General features: G+C 39.0%; 1 protein-coding gene and 3 long non-coding RNA genes across 8 annotated transcripts; 3 read left to right on the top strand and 1 right to left on the bottom strand.

The window, feature by feature from the left end:
- Window positions 1-275: 275 nt before the first annotated feature.
- LOC9270674 (uncharacterized) lies at window positions 276-3,722 on the top strand. 2 transcript variants are annotated; one of them, XR_003241857.2, is made up of 4 exons: window positions 276-924; window positions 1,283-1,348; window positions 2,413-2,578; window positions 3,213-3,722. It is a non-coding gene; the product is annotated as an uncharacterized lncRNA (long non-coding RNA). The 2 variants fall into 2 exon arrangements; XR_001545074.3 differs by lacking the exon at window positions 3,213-3,722 and having other exon boundaries at window positions 2,413-2,694.
- Window positions 3,723-7,080: 3,358 nt separating this feature from the next.
- LOC136356356 (uncharacterized) lies at window positions 7,081-9,158 on the top strand. Its single transcript, XR_010741093.1, has 3 exons — window positions 7,081-7,700; window positions 8,340-8,427; window positions 8,501-9,158. It is a non-coding gene; the product is annotated as an uncharacterized lncRNA (long non-coding RNA).
- Window positions 9,159-14,991: 5,833 nt separating this feature from the next.
- LOC4335190 (uncharacterized) lies at window positions 14,992-17,158 on the bottom strand. Its single transcript, XM_015778493.2, has 3 exons — window positions 16,996-17,158; window positions 15,547-16,474; window positions 14,992-15,376 (listed from the first exon to the last, which is right to left on the bottom strand). The coding sequence occupies exons 2-3, from the start codon at window positions 16,450-16,452 to the stop codon at window positions 15,278-15,280; spliced, it is 1,005 nt and encodes a 334-aa protein (XP_015633979.1). The 5' UTR covers window positions 16,453-16,474; window positions 16,996-17,158; the 3' UTR covers window positions 14,992-15,277.
- Window positions 17,159-20,954: 3,796 nt separating this feature from the next.
- On the top strand, window positions 20,955-25,112 carry LOC107280521 (uncharacterized). 4 transcript variants are annotated; one of them, XR_010741073.1, is made up of 9 exons: window positions 20,955-21,360; window positions 21,666-21,747; window positions 22,017-22,112; window positions 22,854-22,918; window positions 23,286-23,328; window positions 23,807-23,901; window positions 24,015-24,134; window positions 24,664-24,706; window positions 24,831-25,112. It is a non-coding gene; the product is annotated as an uncharacterized lncRNA (long non-coding RNA). The 4 variants fall into 4 exon arrangements; XR_001544990.3 differs by lacking the exon at window positions 24,664-24,706; XR_001544992.3 differs by lacking the exon at window positions 24,664-24,706 and having other exon boundaries at window positions 22,836-22,918.
- Window positions 25,113-25,722: the final 610 nt, after the last annotated feature.

The following is a 25,722-nucleotide window of genomic DNA, read 5'->3' as shown; positions in this document are numbered from 1 at the left end:
CAGTTTCTTCTCTCTTTTTTTCCTATTTTCCTTGATTGATTGATATTAGAAGATATTATTTTTCCTGTTTTTTTGCATGTGCTGGAATTTAGAATAAAAACAATTTCCTTACCTCTAGTTTGTGAGTACACCCTATAGTTGAACAAATGGTTTTACTCATTCATCATTCATCATATCACACATCCAATGGTGTAAAATCGTCTGATGAGTTAGATCAGACGTCCCAGATGCGCGCGTGTCGCTCCTCCTCCTCTCCCGCACCCCCGTCTCTCTCTGCCGCAATCGACGCCGCATCGGCGCGACCGCGCATCCTCTCCCGCATCTCCCTCTCTTCCGCATTCGCCGCGACTCCCCCGCACCTCCCTCCCATACCGCATCCGCGCCTCTCTCTCCCCTCCCGCTCCGTCGTCAAGTGCGCCGCCGCCGCCACCGAGGCCTTCAATCCTCCATCGTCAAGGGCGCCGGCTCGCCACGCTCTCCATCGCCCCGACACAGGACGCCCTCATCTCTCCCCTGCCGTCGCGCCGTCGCCGATTCACCTCCGCCAGGTCGCCGCCTATCCCCAGCAGCCGCCAGTCCACGCTCGCCCTCGCCGTTGCACAGATCGACACCGCCGCCGACCCGATGCTCGCCCTCGCGCATTCATCGCCACCCTATCTGGCCCCTCTGCCCATCGCGCCAACTCGCCCTAGCGCCGTCTCGCCGCCTCGCGCCATCTCTGCCGGTCGCCGGTGCACCGCATCAAGTGGTCGCCGATCCCATCGCCGACCGCTCTCCATCGGGACTTCATCAAATCGCCGCCGTGCCGCCTGACAACTATCCCCGCCAGTCTCTGTAGCGCGCTCGGTCTCCATCACGTCAACTCGCCTTCACGCCAACACCGATCCTCTCCGGGCCCTGACGTCCGGTGTCTAGAGCTCTACGGCAAGTTTGATTCTTCTCCATCCCAGTTCATTATTTTTCTTGTGCCTATTTGATTTTGACTACGATGCAAGAGCAAACTATTAGATGTTAGCGAGCCTGATCTACCTCTGTTAGTCCACCAGCTAATTTGCGTTCCCTTCCAGATTTCGTAGGGATACGGTAAAATAATTTGATCCTATTGTTGTGCTTTCAACCATACCATTACGGTTTCAACCTTATGATTGATCCAAGGCTAACCATTTGGAAGCATCAAATCATATATTATTATTATTTTTGGATGGGTCCATGACCTTCTCTCAGTTTTTTTTTCTTTTGCTGTTCTAACATCAGTTCTGATTGGCAAAATTGTTTTTTACAGAAGCTAGGAGGGGAGCAAAGGAGGTGCTGGGACTGATGGAAGGGGAGCTGTTCAGGTGCTTGCTCGGTAATAGTTGGGTTTTTTTATGCTCTATAAGTACAAGATATTTCTTTTTTTATTTGAATGGAAACATTCTGCCTGGGTATCCACTTTATTAGGTCCATTTCCTGATTTCTGTTGGTTGTTTAGGTAATCATTTTCTCAATAAAAATAGTTTTTCTAATGATTTCGAGGTTTTCCATTCGCGAGTTGTAAAATGTAGCTGCTGCAATAAGATAAAAATCAACAAGTTGCTTGATTTTAAATGGTTTCAATCCAGCATGTAATTATTTATCCAGCATGTTGCATTTTTCCCCTAACCTATCAGGTCCTGTCATAGAAGAGATGTAGAAATTTAGAGAGTACATGAGTTGTATATATACTTTTTCTTTAAATTCTCTTTTTGATTTGTATATAAATAGAATATATGAGTTGAGTCATTATTATAGGCGAACTATTTTCTTGGTTGATATGAAATGCACTTCCTATTTTTGGGGGCTGTCTAGATTCGTAGTACTAGATAATGTCACATCCTGTACTAGGTAGCTACATTTTGGGACGGAGGAAGTATATGGTTTGCATGGCACAATAAGTTTGTGCAATGCACATGCTTCTTTACGTCTTATAAATTTACCAGATTATTTGTCCCTGGAGAGCAGGCTTGATTTATGATTTTGTATTTTTATTTATTCCAATGAATTATTTATCTAAATGATCATCTCTATGGACTACTGCCTATGATGGTAGACTCGTGCCCTCATGACCAAGAATTATTTGTATCTCTTTAGGTTATCTTTATATATCTATGCAACACTGAGCTTTTTTAGCTGATCTTATGAAAAGATGAAAACCATAAAAAAGCTCTGCCCTTCCATCTCTTAGATAGAGACCAGTCAATTTGGAACTTTCAGGACTGCTTGGTACAAAGAAGAGTATTTAGGAAGTTCATGCTTTTTATATTACAATTTTGTATGAAGTTGTGCTTGAACAGCTGGTTAATAAATCCTTCATGGTTTCTTTGCTAACCATCTTTACCTAATACATATTTGTCCTGATCTTTTGTTGCTTTGGTTGTATTATTGTTTTTTCAGGTCATCTGGTGAAGATCAAGATACCATCCATGTGCTGGATAGGTCTCAGATAGGTGGGCATCAAGTTCAGCTTTCATGGAGCCTACTCCTCATCAGAACAAGCAGGTTCATGTACAGAGTTAATTGCTTGGCCGTTGATGCATGAAGTAGGGTCAATTGAGCTGAGGTTTGCTAGCTGTCCTCGCTCGTTGTCCTTCAACCTTTTAATTGATTTTTATAGCACAAAATATGCTTCCAAAGTGAATTTTTAAGTAAAAGAATAAAATCAGATCATTTTGGATGTGTCTGAAATCTGAATTTACGGCTGAAAACAAGCTCTTAATGATTCTCTGAACTTGAACATGTCCCTGAAACTGAATAAAATTTATGTAAAGAATATTGAGGACAAATTTATCAGGTGTATACAATATGATTGCTCTATTTAGAGATTTGTGCCATTTCAGCACCCTGCCTGTATATCTCTAAAATCTGGCTACTATATTATTGCAGAGACAAATTAGTAATAATCTGATATAAAGTAAGAGGACAAACCAGAACAAATTGTCTTTCACAGATATCTTTTATGCACATAAAAAGAAAAGGGTTTGTCAAATTAACTCCTTTTTGCTACAGGTTTCAGTATTGTCTATTAAATCTAATGTGCTTCTAATTAATCCTATATACACAATATGCTAAATTTTCAGTATTTTAAGCACTGTGCTACCATTTGCAGAAAAATAATTGGTTAATAAACTAACAGTACACTGCTATTACCAGCTGTTCTGATAAGTGGTACTTAGTTGGGTGTTGTAAGTATGCAGGTAGAAAGTGATAATAGAAAAGTGTGCCAATCAAAGAGCTGTTGTGGGTTCCCAGTGACAAAAAAGATGAGTCTTTAGAAGGACTTCTAGAGCAAAGTGTTACAGCAAGGTTTGTTGAAAATTTAGGAGTTGGCACAAGAATGGAAGAAGACGGAACATATCTACTATAGTATATGCGAGATTATGCAATGCAATACAAGAAGGGGAGAAGATGGGAACTCTGAATTATCGAAGTCACCAACAATAACTTTTGATGAAGTAGTACAACAAGGTTTTAGGCATATGCTGCACTTTCTTTTCTGCTCCAATGCGATGGTGACGGAAGAATCATAGTTGTAAGCAAAAAATTTAGTGGACAATATGAATATGCACATCTGAAATTTGTGATTCTTTTTTGTATAGATAGTCTTTTTGAAGGAGCTATAACCTTGCTCTGCATCTTACTCTGCCACTGAGACCGCTAACCATCTTGTTTGGAGATAACACTTAATGTATACTATGATTTAAGTCTGTTGTGTAGTATAGATGCATGTTACATTTTTTTAAAATCACAAACCATATTTCACTTAAAATGCTTGATCTGGATGGAATATTTACAACCCACCGACCATGTGTTTGTAAAAGCTCTTTAATATATTTTTAATTTATTTTTCATTAGTAATTCCCTTTTTTCAGCAAATGTGAGCATTTCAGTAGATTATTAAAACTATATAAGAAGATATCGGTGATTAAAATAAACCTCATTATCATCATATCATTTTTATGTACGTTCAGTATTTTTTTTATCATTTGTAGTTGTCTCATAAAATAACTTATAGTGGAGAACCTTCTATGCCAATTTGAGAATTTGATTGTCATGTGCACCCACACATATGTCATGTTATACACATATGCCATCATGCCATCATGGATCTACCCTATAGTTCAACAAATCCTTTTACTCATTCATCATTCATCATATCACATATCTAATGGTTTAAAATCATCCAATCCAACGCCTCAGATTACCCCACCTCTCCCCCTCCTCTCCTCCCCGTACCTGAAATGGCGAAATCACGCCGCATCCACCGTCCTGTCTCGCTCTTCCCTCCTCTTTCTCCCGCATCTCCCACGCATTTCCTCATCGCGCTCTCTCGCCCCCTCACCGTCGTGCACTCGTGCGCCGGATTTTTCACAGAATCGACGCGCTCCTCCTCCGCAGTCCGCACCACCATCGTGCCGCGCGCCTCTCCCTACCGCGAAATAACGCCGCGCCGGCGCCCACCATCGTCACCGCCGCCCATCGCTCTCCACCGCGCCCCCATTGCACCTGACGCGAAGGAGGAGCCCGAGGAGGAAGAAGAAGAACAAGGAGGCTGACGCCGACGCCTGCAGGCAAAGAAGACGACCGAGACCTTCTTGTATGAGGGAACACCGAAGAAGTCGTCCACGCGCGGGCGACCGGGGGCGAACCCTAGCCCCCGGCCGCCGCCACCCACCCCTCCTCTCACCGCCTCGCCGCCGCCGGAAACCACGCAGACGTTGGGATGGCGGCGGCGGGGCCAAAACCCCCGACGGCGGCTCGTCTCCGGCGCAAGGAGGTGGCACAGCGCGCCGCGAAGGCCTCGCGGCGTGTGGCTGCGGATCCGCCGCCGCCGGATCTGGCCCTTCCGTGGCTGGATCCGGCCCGTCATCACCGGAACTGACCGGTGAGCTGACGGAGCGGGCGACGGCGGCAGGTGGCGTGAGGACGGCGGCGTTTGGCGGGGGAGACAGCCGACGGGAGACGCGGGCGACGCCGCGGCTGGAACTTGCTGACAGGAGGTGGTACGGCTCCGGCCGCTGCGGGTACCTCCCCCTCCGCCACCCACCACACGTCGCCCCCCGGCAGATTCACCGCCTGCCTGCTCGCCGTCGCCGCCATCACCACCATCTTCGCCCTCGCCCTCACCCTCCACCGCCCTGACCTCTCCGCCGCCTCGCCACGGTGAGCGCCCGCCCCCCCTTGCTCCCTCCACCAATTGCTCACGGGTGCGGTTCGCGATCAACGCGGAGGACAGCCTCAACAACAGGTTCAGGCCCATCCAGGGGCTCACCACCGACGCCGTCTTCTCCGTTGACGACGACCTCATCGTGCCGTGCTCCACGCTGCGGTTTGCCTTCGCCGTGTGGCAGAGTGCGCTCTCTGCCATGGTGGGCTTCGTGCCCCGGATGCACTGGCTTACTGACCCGGTATGCACAAATGCACTCAAACACACGACCATTTCTGAATTTTTAGTGCACCATGAGTAATCTTTGAATTTGTGGTGCATCATGAGTAATCTCTGAATTTCTGAACTTTTGGTGCATCATGAGTAATCTGTGCACTAATTGAGGATGGCTACACATTAAATAGCTACTCATCTCTTGCAATTACCAACATAAGTAAAGTACTTAGCACAATGTTAGCCTTTTGTGCTTGCTTCATCCCTTGTGCTTTAGGCATGATGAACAATAGAATAATAGATTATCATCCCGGCCAACACACGGGAACTGGCTTTACGTCGCCACTGCTTGTGACCTGCTTGATGGAATGCTTGCCTTGGAGTTCTTAAATATATTATCAAAATGTACATATATGCCTTAAATTACATCTTATAGTACCCATATGAATGTATATACTTATACTTATAGTACCCATATGAATACAAGCATGTGTTTAGTAAAATGCTAACAAGGTGCATAGACCTGTCTAGGGCATTGGGCAATGACATGTCATCATTTCTTAAGTCTTGTTTACTGTCCTTCTATGCATCTATCTAATTAGCTCCATGATAAATAATTTTGAGTTACATGGATGCTTCATTGAACAGAAGCTTCTACAGCTTTGATTATTTATCATGGCTTAAAACCTTTCATTTCTTCTATCGTTGTGCAAAGTTAGAAAAGGATATTAGCAACATGAACATCATGCCATCATGGATATTCCAATTTTTTGACCAAAATTTAGATGTGTATCTATACTTTATTATAACAGCACCAGCATCAGTTTGGCTATACATGGAGCGTTGATACAAGTAGTCCTAGCTAGCGCTTGATTTGATCAAACACCTCATATTTGAAGTTGGATCCTTACCTCCAAGTCTCCCCAAAACAAATAATTTGTGCTTTAAAGGCATCAATTTAAAATTTTCTGATATATGATTGCTAGATGATACAGGACATCATGGCCATTCGTGATTTGATCAGAAGTCCATCAATTTAATGCGTTTAACAAAGTCTTTTTAATGACTTTGCTCCCAGAAAATTCTGCCTACTCTCTAGCCATCTCCCTGGGCGAACCCAGTCCCATTACTATCCTCGCATGGATTCCGTTTTCTTTGTCCCCTTGCCAGCGCTAGACTGATTGTTAAATTTATTCTTGATTAGAGTGCTTCTCCTTTCAGCAACTGTCAGTATCTGAAAACTCATATTTTCTATGCACATGATTTTGAAGTTTTAAAAAATATTTGACTAGATGCCTCACAAATGTGATGTTTGTTGAATCCACAAAATGCTTTGGACATAACATAAGACTATAGTTTCAGTGATGTTCAGTGGCGAATCCAGGGTGTAAATTGAGGAGGTGCTAGTGTAAAAAATATTATACTCCCTCCGTCCCTAAATATTTGACGCCGTTGACTTTTTTAAACATGTTTGACCGTTCATCTTATTGAAAACTTTTGTGAAACATATAAAACTATATGTATACATAAAAGTATATTTAACAATGAATCAAATGATAGGAAAAGAATTAATAATTACTTAAAATTTTTAATAAGACGAACGGTCAAATATATTTAAAAAAGTCAACGGCATAAATATTTAGGGATGGAGGGAGTATGATTAAAACAAATAAAGGTATATCAACTAAAGTATTTTCCAATGAAAACCAAATGTGCATATGATAAAAAAAAACTCTCTATTTTGATTTGTGGCTATATTAAAATATTCACAAATATATGTGAATATATTGTTATTTATACTTGGAGGATGTTCTGTTTTATCAGTTTGGGCAGTAGAAGAACTAAGGTAGCCTGTGCTATTCGGGAAATTTCTTCACTAATGACTAATTAGATTTGTTAATAACTAATTAAGAGCAGGGATTAGAGGTGGGGCTGGCACACCAACCAGCCCCAACAGTGAATCCGCCACTGGTGATGTTGTATTTCGAATGTTCATAAAGCATGCTGTCAGATTATCTGTACAGCATATATTCCTGTTGCCTTAAATCCATCATGATTTTTCAGGTTTTGGATGTCACACGTCTTCACAATGTTAACAACTTGCTTAGCCTACATTATTTCCATATTGTTTAGTGTTTACTGAGTACTGACCATAGCAAATCTTGTTTGCATGGATGAATCACATTCACAATCCAATGGCCTTGTCCTCTTGATTGACTATGTCTAAGCTCTTCCCCTTTTTAGTGTTTTTCTATTTGGATTCCATGAAGGGCTATACTACTGCACATGTCACACTTGATGCCAGGTATGTTCAAATGTAGAAGAGATTAATTCTAGCAATTTCGTTCTACAGTTGATTGCAGATTGTAAAGTTCAGTGAACCACCCTTTGACATCAGAAACCTCCCACTAGTGTGTCTATCTAATCCGTTGATGCTTTCTTTAGTTAGACAAACTATGTGTGTTCTGAGTTAGAATATAATATCCTGGATCTTCTGTGTTCTGTGCATGTCTCTTTGTGTATATATGCTTGGAGTCATGCTGTAATGATCTTCAATTTTGTCCAAGATTACCACTATCCATGAGAACATCTGCTATTGCTTTATTTGGATTTTTTGGTGATCTATGAGATTTTACTATATCCTATACTGTTCAGATAGCCTGAAATTCTGAAATCGTTTTCTTCAGGAGCTATGTTATTCCTGTTTAGTTTTTATATTATGAGAAATATGTGGATCATTTATACCCTGGGTTGAACTGCACTTAACTTCTCCTGAAGACCATGTGTTGCCTCTATATTTCCATCATATCTTGTGCCATTGTTTGTTCTGAGGGCTGTAGTTAAACTCATTTTTTTTTTCCTGTTGGACTGCTGTGTTTTCCCCTGATTTTTCCATGGTTATGTGTTTATAATTTTACTCCTTTGACTTGACATCTATTTGTAGCACAAACGGATAAGGAATCAGAGTTGTACATTTTATTTTCTAGCAGTTATCCATGGGATGGCAGCTGGGAGGCATCTGACCCTGGCTGGTAAGACATACAAGTGCCCCTCTGCAGCTGTAAAATTCAGTCCTGAATCTTTTCACTTAATTTATATCTGTAGTGTTAGCAGAACAATATGATCATTAGCCATTGAGATGATGTAGCAGGCAGTCATATGAGATTTTTTTGGACCTCAATGTTAGCATGGCCCATTTCCTGATTAATTGGACTGGTTGATCTGCAAAGGTTGGTCTTGTTAGCTGAAGTGACACCATATGCAGCTTATTACCTTGATAAAAATGGGAGCAATGCTCTCATGCGTTTTTGAGGGAAAAAAAGAGGAAGCAGTGTCAACGGAAACTGATCCTTACTGCAGAGGTGCATCAATACTGAAATGAGTCTTGTGCTACAGTTAATTGTAGTAAATCACTACAGCAGTAGCAATGGTGTTTCCAGTGTAGTGCAGACAACTTCTGTTACTGTAGAATTTCAACTGGAAAGTACACCTCTGATCTGATGTTCAGAATTGATCCTAAAACATGACCCAAAATTGATGCCGACTCAAGTGAACTTGTCAAGAGTCTACGTGACAAGTTGCTTCTGTATTTAAAGTTGGTGATGATAATGCCAAAATTCTGGTGCATGAAGGTTCTCTAACCCGTTGTTGGATGGGTTTTAAGAAAAATAAGTTGTCAACCGATTTTTATTGTAAATCATTCTAGGAAACATACTCCAAACTACTATGAATTTTCCTGGTTATTTATTTAATCCGTGTGCCACTTTACGTAGAAAATCATGTGTTTGTGTAAACCTTAAATTGACATGTTGGCAAATGTCAATATAGAATTGTTTTTCAGAATTTCGAGGTGTTGAAGACATTTCAGTGAGGAAGGTTACAATATAACATCGAGTATAAGGTGGTTACAACGCATAGTTGGATGATTTCAGAGGCGTGTACAACATGCATAAGGTGTTTTTCATATTTCGTTTTACTTATATATTTTGGACGTACATGAAATTGTTTTAGAATCAGTGGCGTTCTACAAATCAATGTCTTTACCGCAAGAAAGATTCAAGTTTTCCAGTGTTTGTAGTAAAAGTTTCTTTATAGGGATTTTTATGGTCAATAGGAGGTATCGAGAGGTTATTAGAGCTAATACTTCCTCCATCTACTTTTTAATAGTCATATTTTATCTTGGCACACAGAACAATGATAAGTAATTTTACTTATCATCCATTTAAACATACTACTAGTCATTCCTCGTAAACAAACGATTCATTAATATTTATATTTCTCAATGCCCATGTAGCCAATCATATGTGGAAGAATAGAGAGACATACATTGAATCCGAGAAAGTCATTAAGATGATATGTTGTTGTTGGATTGAAATATGCCTATCAAAAATAAATTTTTTAGATTTAAAAAAAATGACTATGGAGGGAGTATAAAGGTACGTAAAATCTATTTGGAGAGGCATCTTGATTTTACCTTAACTAGCGACGCCTAAACACGGAGAAACGTGGAGAAGTCCAGCTACTACATAGTACTACATGCATGCATTTTTTTAATATACATGTACGTCCTTTTTCTCTTCAAACAAAATTTTCTCTCAAATTACTTATCCGATCTACAATCCGATTACATCATTGTGTTCGTTACAATTAAATCTTCACAACAAGATCTTACATGATTATATTAAGATGAAAAAAATATTTATATTTGTAAATTACTTTTATTTTATATGTAAGTTGCTTTTATCATATATATATATATATATATATATATATATATATATATATATAAAAGGTACTTTTAGAGTTGATTAAATTACTTCTTAGATATATAAAAGTAAATTTAATAGAGTCTAAAAGTAATTTACATATATTATAAAAGTAACATAAAACAAAACGGAAGTAATTTTGTCACGATAATAGAAGTAAATTCGTTGTACGGATAAAAATATGACTTTATCTAAAAATTAAATTTAATCAGCACGGATCAACACACATAAGTTTAACAATTTTTAAAAGTAACTTCAATGTTAATTGGTAGTAACTTTTGCATGGTTCAAAAGTAACTCTCTATAAATCTGTTTAATCATCGATTGTTTTTTTCCCTTTCATTTTTGTTTTCATGTAGAATGAGAAAAGAAGATACTGTTGTATTTTTTAAGTTGAAAGGAGATACTAGATGGAGTACAAAGTAGCTACCACTAGCTGTGTAGTCACATCCAATTAAAAAGACATTCTGTCAGGGTTACGCATAAGGTATGCCCTCTATCCTTGGATATACGATGCGTACCGATATAGTATACCCGTGCGTGTACGAATAGTTTCCGTATACATTAAGGAAATCTATCCCGTGATAGGAACAGAATCTATGGATGGAAAGAGTCCTACTCGGACGAAACTGGATCTTTACCATATTGTGAGGGGTCCGATATCTCCGAGTTCTACTTGGAGATCGACTGACCCGCGGTATAAAAGGGACCCCCTGGCAGGATCTAAGGCATCAAATCTCACCGCCAACACACCCACCACAGCCTACGAAGCCGGAGCTTACAGGAGCCAAGTCACCGGGAGATCTAGTCGGGCCAACTCGACTACGGTCTCGTCGATATCACCGAGTTCTTTTATTCCCTTTGTAATCTGTGGTTTCCACCATATAATCCCATACCAACTGGATTAGGGCTATTACCTGCTAAGGGGCCTGAACTAGTATAATCCTTGTCTTTTGTCTGCTTGATGTCATACTACGTAGATCCTCGTACCAACAGACCCCAATACCCTCTATATCCGGTCTACGGGTATCCCCCGTTGACACATTCATTAAAGTTATTTTCTTTTTGTTACAAGTTACTTCTATAATATATGTAAATTACTTTTAGGCTTCATTTAATTTACTTTTACATGTATAAGAAGTAATTTAGTGAAATCTAAAAGTAATTTAGATATATTATAAAAGTAATTTATATTTTTTTATCAGAATATAATCATGTGAGATCTTGTTATAAATACTTAATTGTTACAAACATAACGGTGTAATCGGATCGTAAATCGGATGAGTAGTTTAAGAGAAAATTGTATTTGAAGTATATGTGGATAATGTCTCTTATAAATGGAGTGGTAGCTGGTTTAGACAAACAAGCTACCACTAGTTGTGTAGTCACGTCCATAAAGGTAATATATTTTTTTAGTATAATTTTTTTACCTCCTGGTACCTTTGATACCAACGATCCTATGCATACGCTGTAGTTTTGTTTGGACGCATAGTTAGCTGTTCTAGACTATTTGTTACACGATACGATATAGTTTTCGGGGATATGAAGGAAAACGTGTGGCCTATGGCCTCACATTCATCTTAGTTTATTATGATCTTTTACGGTGTTTGCGAGATACGTAAAGGTATTGAGAGGTGGTGCGATATAGATCATTGATCAAGAGAAAGGCAAGGGCAAGATGTGAAATAAAATTATTATAACCAATGGCAGTAGGGTAAGTAACTAGTAAAACAACAATAATTTTGTTTGATGTGAATATCTTTCTTGATTGAACCGGTACGTATTAAAAAAGAATAGGTACTTATCTTCCTTATGCTTGCTTACATAGGTGATTAGTTCGCAAATCTATAGACTAGGCGCACATTGATCCAGATATCCGAATACCTTATTCTAAATCCATAAATCCTAAAATCAAGGAGGTAGTTAATTTTCAATGGCAACAATACAGGGGACTCCTAATGGGCGGGTGATCGCTCCCTCCCCTCCCAAGCGATCACCCGCCCCTGCCCCTACTACTTTACCTCCCCTTCTTCTCTTACTACTACACCATACAAATTTAAATAAAAATTCAAATTTGAAATTGGTATGTAAACTTTTTACTTATAAACTTTGGATCTATAAACTAATATTTGAATTCAAATTCAAATTCAAATTCAAATTTGAAACGGGTATGTAAACTTTTGACCTATAAACTTTGGGTCTATAAACTAATATTTGAATTTAAATTCAAATTTGAATCGGGTATGTAAACTTTTGACTTATAAACTTTGGGTCTATAAACTTTAGGTGTACAAACTTTAGATGTACAGAAATACTATATATAGAAAATATTTGAATTCAAATTCAAATTTGAAGGATATAATTCAAATTCAAATTTGAACGGATATAATTCAAATTCAAATTTGAATCGGGTATGTAAACTTTTGACTTATAAACTTTGGGTCTATAAACTTTAGGTGTATAAACTTTAGATGCATAAAAATACTATATATAGAAAATATTTGAATTCAAATTCAAATTTGAATCCCGATATAATTCAAATTCAAATTTGAATGGGGTATGTAAACTTTTTGACTTATAAACTTTGGGTCTATAAACTTTAGATGTATATATAGAAATACTATATATAAAAAAATATTTAAATTCAAATTCAAATTTGAATCGGATATATAAACTTTTGACTTATAAACTTTTGGTCTCTAAATTTTAGATGTGTAAACTTGAGGTGTATAAACTTTAGATGTGTAAACTTGAGATGTATAAACTTTAGGTGCATAAATTTACTAAAATAGGAAAGTAATACGGTGCCAAAAAAGAAAACCAGGTGGAGGGAGGGAGGGAGGGGGAAGGGGGATCGATGGCAACCCTTGTCGCCGGGCGATCGATCGCCCATTAGCACTTCCGAACAATACATGCTATCCAAGCATGCATGTGATTTCCATTTTACCCGATACATTACAAAATAACTGTAAGGAAATAAGCTATTTAATTGCTTAAGACATTTTAGTTAAATTTCATCGGGGAGATGACGCAAACACGTGGAAACAACATAAATATATCGTATTGAGGATGAATTACACATGAACCTACTAACCACTGATCTTTTTACCAAGGTTAGATGTTCTTTGTGATAAAATGTAAATATCAAAATAACCTGGCAAACATTCGGTCATATTTTAACCAATCGTGCTCCTAGAACAAAATGAAAATCTAGAAAATATCACGTAAATATAAATCTAAAACAAACACGTAAATAATGTAACAGAGGATTACTGCGTGACCATATTTGCAGGAAAAAATGTAAATCTAAAAAACATATCATGTAAATTACCGGGCACACAGTTAGTGAGGTATTGTATGCACCTATGTACCTAGAACTAATATCGAAAACAATTATGCCATTCTCTATCTCCTACGAAAATTATCATTTTACTTTTACCACCTACTCCCTCCGTCAAAAGAAAAACTCAACTTCTAGAGTTTGAATTTTGTCCCATAAAAAAACCAACTTCTACCATCCTATACCATCCTACCATCCTACCTACTCTTTACAGATAAAACTCCCTTTAATACCTTTTACCTACCTATTAATACTCTTACTACTTTTTTCAATGATTAAGGGCATTTTAGTCATTTCTATCCTCCACTAATTCTATCTTGGGATGCTATGATTGGATTTTTCGTGGGACGGAGGTAGTAAGTAACTATATCAACCATTTAAGTGGTACCTTTCATTGTGCAGCGATAGACTTTTACCCTTTTTAAAATGCAAACACCGTAAAAGATCTCCAGATTATTTGTTAGGATAAAACCTAGGAAACCAGTATTTGCAAAAAGTACCAGTCACCCAAGCCTGACCAGTAATTAGCGATCTACTCCCTCCGTTTCATATCATAAAACTGATTGAGAGAAATTGATTAGGTAGAAACAGAAAAACTCCCTCGTATTTTACGCGCATATTTTCTGAACTACTAAATGATGTTTATTTTATAAAAAAAATCTATAGAAAAATTGCTTTAAAATATCATATTAATCTATTTTTTAAAATTTAAAATAATTAATACTCAATTAATTATTCGCTAATGCTCACCTTGTTTTGCGTATCTTCTCAATTCTCTCTTTTCCCCTCATATAAAAAAGACTTTAGTTGCTTGATTTTTTTTCTAGTTTTAAGTTTGATCAAATAATAAAAGAATATAGCAACATTTAAAAAAAACATATTCAATGTTACATTTAACCGAACTATTTTTTTTTAATAAACTGTCAAACCTCAATAAATTTGGCTAGAAAAGATTCAAAATAACTTATAATATGAAACAGAGGGAGTAGAATTTACTGGACATAAATCCAAATCGAATATTAGAATTTGAATAACGGTTTTCCCAGAAAAAAAAAGAATTTGAATAATGGTTACGGATCAGGGACTAGTTGAAAAAAAAATGTTTGACATTCTTGTAATAATTTATACATTGAAATAAACATCATACACGAATCCATGATAAATGAAAACGACACAACTTGTGGGAGGTGGAGATATCCTATCAATGGGCATTATACATGTGAGGGCATGTAAACGGTACTAAGTGTAAATCAAAAAATAAAATTTGAATTTAAACCATTCCAACAGTTTACCGATAAATGCTAGTGTTCCTAACCTTGATCTGGATCATTGAAAAAAAAAAGTTTCCAAAAAACAAATAAAAACATTGTGAGGAATAGCATTTAACTTCAGCTAGTGGGTATTTAGCTGGTACAGGGAACGGAATCAGACTGGGAAAAACATCCCTTACTTCGAGCATCGCCCTTCCATAAATTAAACAAAAATTAGCATTCCTGATAAATTATTCTCAATTTATATGAAAAAAAAGAGTTCCTTGGACAAAATAGCAAGGATAAAATAATGTTATACTTTTACACCATAAAAAACTAACCGATTTTGAGAAAAGAAAAATCATGAGGGGAAAATTATAGTTGTAAAGGAAAAACGTGCAGAATCTTGTACTCTTCTGTGTATACTGTGAGTGGAAACAACTCTTCAACTATACCATTCAATATCCATGCTGCATTTTGCTGCCTCAAAAAAAACTTGCATTTTGCTCTGGAGACGCCATCCACTCTAACTCGAATCATCTTTTATTTTGGCTTCAAGATTCTTTACAACATTAGTAAGAGATCTTACATCCCGAGATTTAGCCAGTTTACCATCATTGTCATGCTGCAGAACAAAACCAGATTATTTCAGTAAATCATATTGTTGCAGTCCATGTATGTCTTCTTTTTCACAATAGTTTGACAGCAATGTTTCCAAATCAAGAAAATAAGGCAGCCATTTTAATTGAAAAACATATGTTACACATTGTAAATTAACAAGATCAGGAGCCTAACCTTTTCCAGCAGTAGAGCATGGTCCTTGAGCCCCTCATCTGTAAAACCTTTCTTATGAATAGCCTTGAGGAGTTTATGGAGGTGTGCCTGAAGAAACTCAGAACAGTGCTGCTCAAGATTACGCTCAGGAAAGGAGGAATCACAGCCAAAAGGGCATTTCATGGGCCTCATGGGGCACACAGTCACGCAGTGCCTATCCATATCATGCCTCAGAAGCCGCTTCTCACAGTTCTGCTCACATGTAAGGATTTTAAACAGGCAAGCTGAATCATGGTCTTGCATGCAGCGAACAGAAACTTTCGCTCGGCATCCATCATTGGGGCAGGTAACAGGTCTGAAGCTACACTGGGCCTTATGATCAGCGAGACGTTCTTCATTTTCATATTTCTCAGGGCAGTGGTACTTGGTTTTCAGGTCTACATTCTTGAGGAGGACCTCAGCAATAACTTCTCTCCTTTCCAGCGGCCAGAAGCGGGTCATCTCCATTTCTTGGACAAAGTCATCAATCTTATCTTCGCGGCTGTCGCTCATCAACCACCCAGAGACATGGCCGATAATGTTCCTCTTCGTGCTACTAAAATCATCCATGAAGATGGACACGATCTCAAAAGGGTCCTCCGGCATCTCGTTCTCTTGATCCTGACTTGCTTCTGATTCGATAAGCGAATCGGATATGAATGTCTCGCTTCTCTGCGTGACATAGTCCACCATTTCCTTCCTCATGTCAACGGCGACAACCGACGGCTTCCTGAAGAGATCGCCTGTCGTGCAGTCAATGCATACCGCAGCCAAGCCGGGGAGCAAGAACTGCGCGAGTTTGTGCATTGCCTCTGAATCACAATAGGGACACTGCAGAAGCAATCCTTCAGCCCTCACCGGCCCAGGATCAGCAACTGGGAGCTCCATTTCGCAAAGCGATCAACAACACCTGCATAGGTCGAATACAGATCAAGCAACATTCATATGCTGAAGTCAAGATCAAGATTGGAAATTGGGGCCGACTCAAGGTGAAAGACAAATACCTGTATCACCCAACATTTCGGAATTAAATTGTAATTTACTAGAGATATCAGAAAATTGCTATGTCCAAATCGAATTCGTCCTAGAATCTACTATATATCTTCGATGAAATATATAATTTACTAGGACAATGACAATAATGTTTAAAGAATTCAGAGTTTCAGGCACCAAGAAAACACATTGTAACTAATTAATCCCCCATTACAGTATGACCAATCCCCCATTACACGCGCCGCACACGCCGGAGCGAGAGCGAGAGAGACTTGAAAAAAAAGAATTAATTGATATTTTAAAACAATTCTGTATCTTAATCAGAAAGGATTTTTTCCCCCCAAGAACCGCGCGCGATACAGTACAGGTAGGAAACAACAACGGAGTGGGGATCGAGCAACGCGAGGAGGAGGAAAGGATCTAGGCTGGATCGCTCACCTAGGGGGGTCGGCGGCGGAGGGAGAGGAGTCGGTCGATCTCTCGCTTTGGTGGAAGGGCGACGAGGAGAGGGAGGAAGAGGAAGAGGAGAGGAGAGGAGAGGAGGAGAGGGTGGCCGAAGGAGGCAAGGGGTGACCGAGTCACCACCTGAGGAGAGGAACGCACGCGGCAAAGAAAAGAGAAACCCCCTTCTTATTGAGGAATTTATTTATTTATTTATTGCTAACAAAAACTGAATATTCCGTCCCTAAATTTTTGTATTCAATCTAATTTTCATCTCCTTTCCTAATCTTTATCTTTTCTTTACCTATCTTCTATTATATACTAAAAGTCCATTAACCTTTCTAAAATCGCTCTCAAGCTGACATGTGGCATCCTAAAAGCGCTCTCAAGCTGGCACGTGGTGGGAGGAGAGGAGATGAGGACCCACAAAAAAACGAAATCCTCTCCCACAACGTCCGCATGTACGCATGCATGTGGATGCTTTCCTTCCATGCTTAGCGGCAGGATTACCAAGTAATCAGGGTTTTACATTAATAAGGTTTTTTTTCTGTTATTTGGATCGGTATGTAGGAGTCCATGTTGGGCTTTAGTCCGTTCAGCTGGCTAGGCCTTTGTACCACCTATATATGCCATGTTCCTTGTATTAGGAGATTGGTTTTTTGTTTTCCTCTGTGTTATGCCGCCGCCACCGCCTAGGTCAGGAAGGAGATGGCGATTCCATACGTTTTGGCACCATCGTTGCTGCGTTGGTTAATTTGGTCCTAGGCATGTTCTGATTTCTGACAAAGTCTTCTTGCTCTGATCGGCTATCATTCTTGCTGCATGGGTGGAGTTTATGTACAGGTTCCGTTAGTTTATTCATTATAAACTGAATCATCTGTCTGTTTAAATTTGATGCTACTGGAGCTATTCAGTTCAGTCTATCTGGAGTAAACGATCATATGTGTGCGATCCTATATACTTTGCTGGATGAGATCTCTATCTTAATATTGATGCTGCTCTTGATTCAACTGGAGATTAGGGTGTGTATATATATATATATATATATATATATATATATATATATATATATATATATATATATATATATATATATATATATATATATATATATATATATATATATATATATATATATATATATATATATATATATATATATATATATATATATATATGTATATTCTCGCTGCATTAGAAAGGACACATTTATCCCATACCAAGTTGTACACTCAACATAGTTATGTTTACATCCCAATTTTAAGAGATCAAAAGCATTTCAAGAACAATTGATAGAACATAGACCTCCAATATTCCCAAAAAAACAGAAAGGATGACTGGAATTCAGACAAAATTTGGGCTAAATTTAAACAAATTTTGTTGAATCCAAAGCCCAATATAAATTGAAGAAATCATTTGAATTTTTTTGGCTTAAAGTTCAATAACTATTCTTAAGAACACGAATTTCTCAAAGTTTAGAACTCCAAAACAAAGATTTGATATGTATTAAAAATAACATATAGTTTAGATGACAGTTCATAGGAACCAACTTCATTTTTGCGACATAATACTTTCCAATAATTAAAGATTTCATGTTTGTAAGTAATTTTAGTTTAGAATTTATGTGTTGCGAGGATAATTAGCATTCAAAATATTCACAAACAAAATATTGACAAAAAAAACATGTTGCCAATAGAATCTGGAACAATCACGCATATACAAACATTATATTCACATGTGTAGAATAATATTTCAAGCACATTAAATTAGATGCCCGCGCATATGCGCGGGCTTCCTTTCTAGTTATAAAAATTAGAGATGATTATGTACTCACACCCTCTTCTTCCATCCTCTTCGTCCATCATTCAAGTCACCATTGGATCGGGCGATACAAAATAAACTGAGTGATTTATTGGTACATCATCTGACTCCCCTGCTTGCCCTCGTCGTTAGCTTTCGCTTTTGCACCGTTAGGCGTTGCACACATCCAATTCAAGAGTGTGTTCGTCTTCGCGTCCGCCTGTGGTTCTCACATGTTCACGTCCGTGGTCCGCCTACGAATCGTTCGTATGTGTCGCCTTGGAAAAGGAGGGGAACTTCAATTTCTCAGCAAACTTTATAGATGGAAGAGGTGCCCGGCTGCCAACACAAGTGGGCTGGTTGAGGCGGCAGCATCCTCACTGATGGTTGTTCCCATAGGCGGAGACAGAGAGGCAAACGGTGGCGTGTAAGCGTAGTCTGCGGTGGCTGTGCGCGAGAGATCGGGAGCTACAGGGTGAACCAAATAAGACCAAATCCAAGCAGTAGAAAGGAGGAAGAGGCTAGATCCAACAAAACCAACCTCATCTAGCTGCACCAAGCTCATTGACCAAGACCTCATTGAATGGATGGTGGTGGATTTTGCCGGACAACAACTCATGATGTCGTTAACCCGGAGCACCGCGCCCATCTTCCCCCTCTTTTGTTTCTGGCCTTCAACTAGGGAAAACGATGAACAGTTGTCGATGGGGAATACCCACAGACCGTATTCTGAAGGTATTAGGGCATGTTGATTCGAGGATCCACACAATACCACATCAAACACATATTCCCAACTTCTCTCCCTCATTTTCCGCGCGCACACTTTTCAAACTGCTAAACGGTGTGTTGTTTGCAAAAAAAAAAAAATTCTATACGAAAGTTTCTTAAAAAAATCATATTAATCCTTTTTTAAAAAAAAGCAAATACTTAATTAATCACCTGCTAATCGCTGCTCCGTTTTCCGTGCCTCCCGAACGCAACCATAGGTTATACTAATTCAAGCCCCTCGTAAGGTAATAGCCCTAACCCAGTTTATAGAGGATTACGAAGAAAACCACATAGTACAATTGTCACGTACAGAAATTCATGAACCATAATTCTAATGTGCATTAAAACCCTTGTCTAGAACCGGCCAAGGTACACACAACAAAGTTGATATACAAATTCACATCTTACAAACATATTGAAGTCTTACATATGCAATGAAACTAAAAGCGAGCTAAACTTTGTGATCACAAATCACAATAACTCTGATTTTAGGAAATCACTTGAAAATGATAAACATAACACTCTCAAAACCATATCACCACTGACTTAGTTAAGCTTTTCAATAACACGCAAAATGAGATAAATCATTAGCACATGAATAATTAAGTATTAATTATTAAAAAGTTCTAAAATAATTAAGTGCACACTACTTTCATCACCATCCTTTTAGTTGAACAAATGACCATGTGTTTGTGGTCTCCCTATAGTTCAACAAATCCTTTTACTCATTCATCATTCATCATATCACATATCCAATGGTCTAAAATCATCCAATCCAACGCCTCAGATTACCCCACCTCTCCCCCTCCTCTCCTTCCCGCACCTGAAATGGCGAAATCACGCCGCATCCACCGTCCTGTGTCTCGCTCTTCCCTCCTCTTTCTCCCGCATCTCCCACGCATTTCCTCCTCGCGCTCTCTCGCCCCCGCACCGTCGTGCACTCGTGCGCCGGATTTTTCACAGAATCGACGCGCTCCTCCTCCGCAGTCCGCACCACCATCGTGCCGCGCGCCTCTCCCTACCGCGAAAAAACGCCGCGCTGGTGCCCACCATCGTCACCGCCGCCCATCGCTCTCCACCGCGCCCCCATTGCGCCTGACGCGAAGGAGGAGCCCGAGGAGGAAGAAGAAGAACAATGAGGCTGACGCCGACGCCTGCAGGCAAAGAAGACGACCGAGACCTTCTTGTATAAGGGAACACCGAAGAAGTCGTCCACGCGCGGGCGACCGGGGGCGAACCCTAGTGGTCTCCCTATAGTTGAACAAATGGTTTTATTCGTTCATCATTCATCATATCACACATCCAACGATGGAAAACGATCAGATGAGCGGCATCCGACGGCTCCCCACTGCCTCATCCTGATCGCGTCTCTCCCCCACGCCACTCCCGGATCAGCCTCCACAGATCGCGCCTCTACGCCCCCTCCTCTCCCATCCGAGGAACCGCCGCGAGCCCGCGATCCCGTTTCCCCGCCCTCTGTCGGCAGCACCCCCCTCCCCCCCGGGGCGCCGCCCGCTGCGCCTCCGCCCACCAACGACGATCTCATCCGCGCCACCCTCCCGCCCATCGCACCGATCCGCCACCGATCGGCGCCGCCGGAACACCCACAACTTCGCTGCCACCGATCTCCGCCTGGCCGCCCGCCTCTGCGTCACCAGTTCACCATTGGCCGGAGTCGCCGGGCTCGTCGTCGCCAAGCCGGTCATGCCGCTGCCTCCTCCACCAACGTGCTGTCACCTCCTACGCATCAAGCGCCGGCGCCGCCAACCAAATCCCATCCGCCACCGATAGGAGGTACAGAAACCCTCCTCCTCACCCCTCCCTATAACCATTCAGTGCGATGTTACCAACAGATGTGATGCAATGGTTGGCATGATCTGCATTTTTATCACTGAAATTGATGTTTGATCAATTCAGTTTCACTCTATATGTTTCTCTGATTATTTCCTGAATAAGCTGAAGTAGTACCTGTGAGAAAATAAATTATTGTCCGTGTGTGTGATAAAAAAAAGTTATTATCTGCGCGTGTGAGAAAGAGATAGCAGGCCTGATCTTTTGTCAAGCTAGGAAAAATGCTAACTGTCTCACCATTAGTGCAGAGTGTTTGATCTGCAACTAATTCTTGAAGTACGGTGATTCTCAGACCTTCGAGCTAAACTACTGAAGAACCGAACTCTAATTGTGAGTACCTGTTTAATTTTTGTCTGAAGATACAAATTTGTTCGAAAGTGACTGAAAGAGACATAAAATTCAAAATAAAAATGAATCTAATCTTTTTGATATATTTTCCTCTGTTGCACTATAGCATCCATCAGTGCCATTGAGTTCAGTTTCATGTTAAAATTAATTAGTATATAGTGTTGTTGGTTCAGCTGAATTGCCAAAATATAGGATGCCATCAGTATTTTATTTTTTAAGCTCTCCCGCTGATTTGGTTTCATTTCATTTAGGTCGATACTGTGCTAAATTTATTCCAAATCAAAATTAGATCTTCCCCATCACCACCACTCTCCATCAGTCTCATCCTGCTCTCTGCTCTCTCCAAGGTGAGTATTGGAAACCTTGTCCCGTGGTTATTTCAGAAATGGAGAATTTCGTTCAGCTGATGAATTATCCCTTGATCATGGCCATTATAAATGAAATAAATGCTTAATTGCACTATCTACATGATATAACTTCTATAATTGGATTTTGCTTTTCTGAATTTCCATTATGACACAAAAGGTATGCCAGTATAAAGGCTGTCTGTTTCAGTGGAAGAAACAGAGAATGATTAGGATGGGTGCAATGGTTATGTTTGCTTTTTGCTAAACGTCTGAGGTTTGCAACAATAGCAATTCTTGGCTCATACTTTTTTCCCTCACAATATTCCAAACTGTTAATATTGCATGACGGATTCATTTGTTTTGAGTTCTAATTAGTGAACTGTACTTGAATAGTTTATACTACTGAGAAATTAAGGTACGGGCATGAATGATAAGTAGTTGTGAGTTGTGAATTGAAGAGGTGAAGTGGAGACCATCAGATTTATTTTGGTCCTTTATATTTTTAATATTGTCATGCATCTGTGATCAGTTTCCGGGGTTTAGATTCATTATGTTCTATATCATGGTTAATTATTCTATGGGTCTTCCGAAACATGGCACATTGCCACACATCCTATGTTGTGTTCTATATGTTATCAATGAGCACTGTGGATATACTATTTTGGAAACTGCTTTGTGATTTTCACTTCTATATATGTGTGATATCTATACTGATTCGTTTAGTTGTCTCCTACATACAAGGGACAAGGTGGACGGGGAGCTGAAGCTGTGTCACCTTCTCTCCAGTTGCATCGGCGGATAAAATTGTGAGGGCAAGAAAAATATTTGTACTCTTTTCAAATTAGTAAATTAATGCTTGCAGGAATAATTTTGAAAATTTAGGAGTACTACTTGTAAATAAATGGAATAGCAAAAAAATGGTAGATAACCCTTTTAAATGATAGAAGAGTATTACCACGCAGGTCGTCACTACGACACAATTAGCAATATAAGATCATTTTCGGCCTCTTCTAATTTGCAGAAGAGATGACATTTAGCCCATTCACACCTTTGCATTTGTGACCAAATAATTAAGAGGCCTGAAGCATAGGAAGATTTCAATAGTTGCATTGCGTAAAACTCTCCTGAAACTAAAAGTGATGTGTTGCTGATCTCGCTTTATATGCCGTGCAGATCCTACTGAATCCATTGATTTCCAAGAGTTCTGCAATAAGAGGTAAAAAGAAAAGTTATTATCAGAGGCATGAGTATAATAAATAAAGCTCCTCAACAAAACTGGAATGAACAATCTGTGCTATTTATCTCGTAAATTTCTGAACTTGCTATGAGTAGTAGCTGTGGATGCCATTCATTTTTACATCTCTCTTTGAATATGCTGTGTATTTTCGTGGAAACATAATATTATAGACTTTTGTACTCCTCAACTTCACTTCGTTAGTGATTCATGGTAAAATCTTGGTATCATTAGAGCTGCTTATGGTTACAGCATCAAGTTATGATTTTCTCCGTTGTCAAATTGATTGCACAGTGATTTTGACTACAACCATAGCTGATGCAATTAATGGGTATAACAACGTAGTATAATCTCTGAGGAAAAGTAATGCAGTTTGTTGTCAGTATATGCACTACTGAATTTGGGATTATGCAGCACGTCAACAGCAGGTATTCTTATTGGTCGATTTAATTTGTTATAGCAAGGCAAGGAGTCGCGGACCTGACCATGACCATTTTTTAAGTACATTTGCACAAAATTGAGAAGCACATGTACCCATTGATGTATAAATAAGAGGTTCGTAGCTCAATCCATATGAATATACTTTCTTGAAGAAGTTTCATAAGTATAACGATTTTTCTTCCACCAAGGAGATTTATAATGTAAATCTAATTTGCATCTTCTGCTAGAGAGCTTCCTCCAGTAGATGAGATTTACAGAATGTCCAGCACAGCGAGCCTGTCATGGGTCGACGAGCTGCTTCAGTGCTTCTATCCTTCAGCATGCAGCAAGTTAGATGTCGATCCTTGGTGAGCATTGACCATGCTTCTTTTTTCTTGTTTTGGTTAGATTAATTCAAATTGTTGGTACTCATATATATAGCATTTTGTTCTGGTGGACGTGTGCAGGCAAGCTATTTGTTGTAGTCCTTGCAAGATAAATTTATTACTGTGTGTTTTCTATTCCTGTTATTGAACATGGTGGAATCAATGGTAATTTCAGACTCAGTACTATGCTGGTGCTCAGCAATCAAAATCATTGCCACGATTAAGTGCGTATGTTATTTTCTGCTGGAGATTAATATGTTTTAAACTAGGAATGTTTAATATGTCTACCATGATTAATATGTCTGCCTTCCAAATAATTTACTCTACGAGCTCCAAACAAATAACTTTGCATGATAAAATTGCTATAGTCATCATTTCTTATATTTTGTTTACTCAAGTATGGAATTGCTTCCATATCATACTTATGAAATGTTTATCTCATGAATAACTTGAAAGAATCTTATGGCATGACAGTTTCTAAGCTATTTATTGTATTTTGTTATTTGTCCAGCTGAGTCGAAAAGCATGATCAAGGAACATCTACAGAATCAATTGTATTATGCAGTTTAAACATAATATTTTGTCCTGTGATATAGAGGAACATTTTTCTCCTCTAAGGGCTCTATGTATTTGGTCTTCTATTTTGACTAATTGGAGATCCTTTTGCATTTCCTTTAGGGCACAATAAAATCACATGACATAAGCACCAGAGAGATGATGACCTTTTTGGCACGGGGGTACCAACCAAAAAGTGTTGGGTTGATTGTCGAAGCTGTCCAGTGTCTCTATACCATAGGTGAGAAAGAAATATGGATTTGCCCTTTTGCATGGTTTCGAAAGATGGAAAATTTGGGATGTTATTTTTAGCCATGTGGCTATGTAATTAATAATGTAATAACTCGTGATATCATTCTTTTCTTTAATATTAATCATATCTCATTTTATTTTTGATTGTTGAAACATATATATTCTTTTTATTGTTTACTTTACATTATTAAATGATTTCGTTGTGTTAGCACGGGCAAATGATTCAGTTTCATGCATAGACGGTAGACCTATTAATTTCTAATTTTCTATTTTGCTTAATACAAGTTATTTTTAAATCAGCTCCAAATTCATAGTATAGTGTACAATAATATGTAATATTTTAACTTGTACTTCATACCATGATGTACTCACGTAAATAAAGACACTCTTCCTGTCGATATGAATGCAGTCCGGTCATCAAGAAGTTCCAAATGTAAGGGCAGTACGCAGTCGTCATTGCGTTTCAATTTATTTAGATCTGTCAACCGCTTAACCATAATAATTTCTTTGGATAATTATTATTTTGTCATATGTAAAATTATGAAAATAAATGATGTGAGTTGGCGTGGAACTGGATGTCAATTTAATTTAGTTAATTCTGGTCAAGATTTATTATGCCCATGCAATATCATATTTTTGAACTTTGTGTGGAATATATTTGATGTACGACATAAATTGAACTAAAGCTTAATGACATAGATCATATAATTTTTTTTTGCTAAAATGAAATTTCAAGTTACTAAAGACAATAGAATTGCACCGT

This window comes from Oryza sativa, chromosome 4 (assembly GCF_034140825.1).
Source record: "Oryza sativa Japonica Group chromosome 4, ASM3414082v1".
Taxonomy (NCBI): domain Eukaryota; kingdom Viridiplantae; phylum Streptophyta; class Magnoliopsida; order Poales; family Poaceae; genus Oryza; species Oryza sativa.
The sequence above is the reverse complement of the archived record's forward strand: the minus strand, read 5'-3'. Positions and strand labels throughout refer to the sequence as shown.

Coding starts and splice junctions, on each gene's coding strand:
- LOC4335190 (XM_015778493.2), bottom strand. CDS start 16,452: ATGGAGCTCCCAGTTGCTGATCCTGGGCCGGTGAGGGCTGAAGGATTG. Junction 15,377..15,546: donor ATGCTCTACTGCTGGAAAAG/GTTAGGCTCCTG, acceptor TTTGTTCTGCAG/CATGACAATGATGGTAAACT.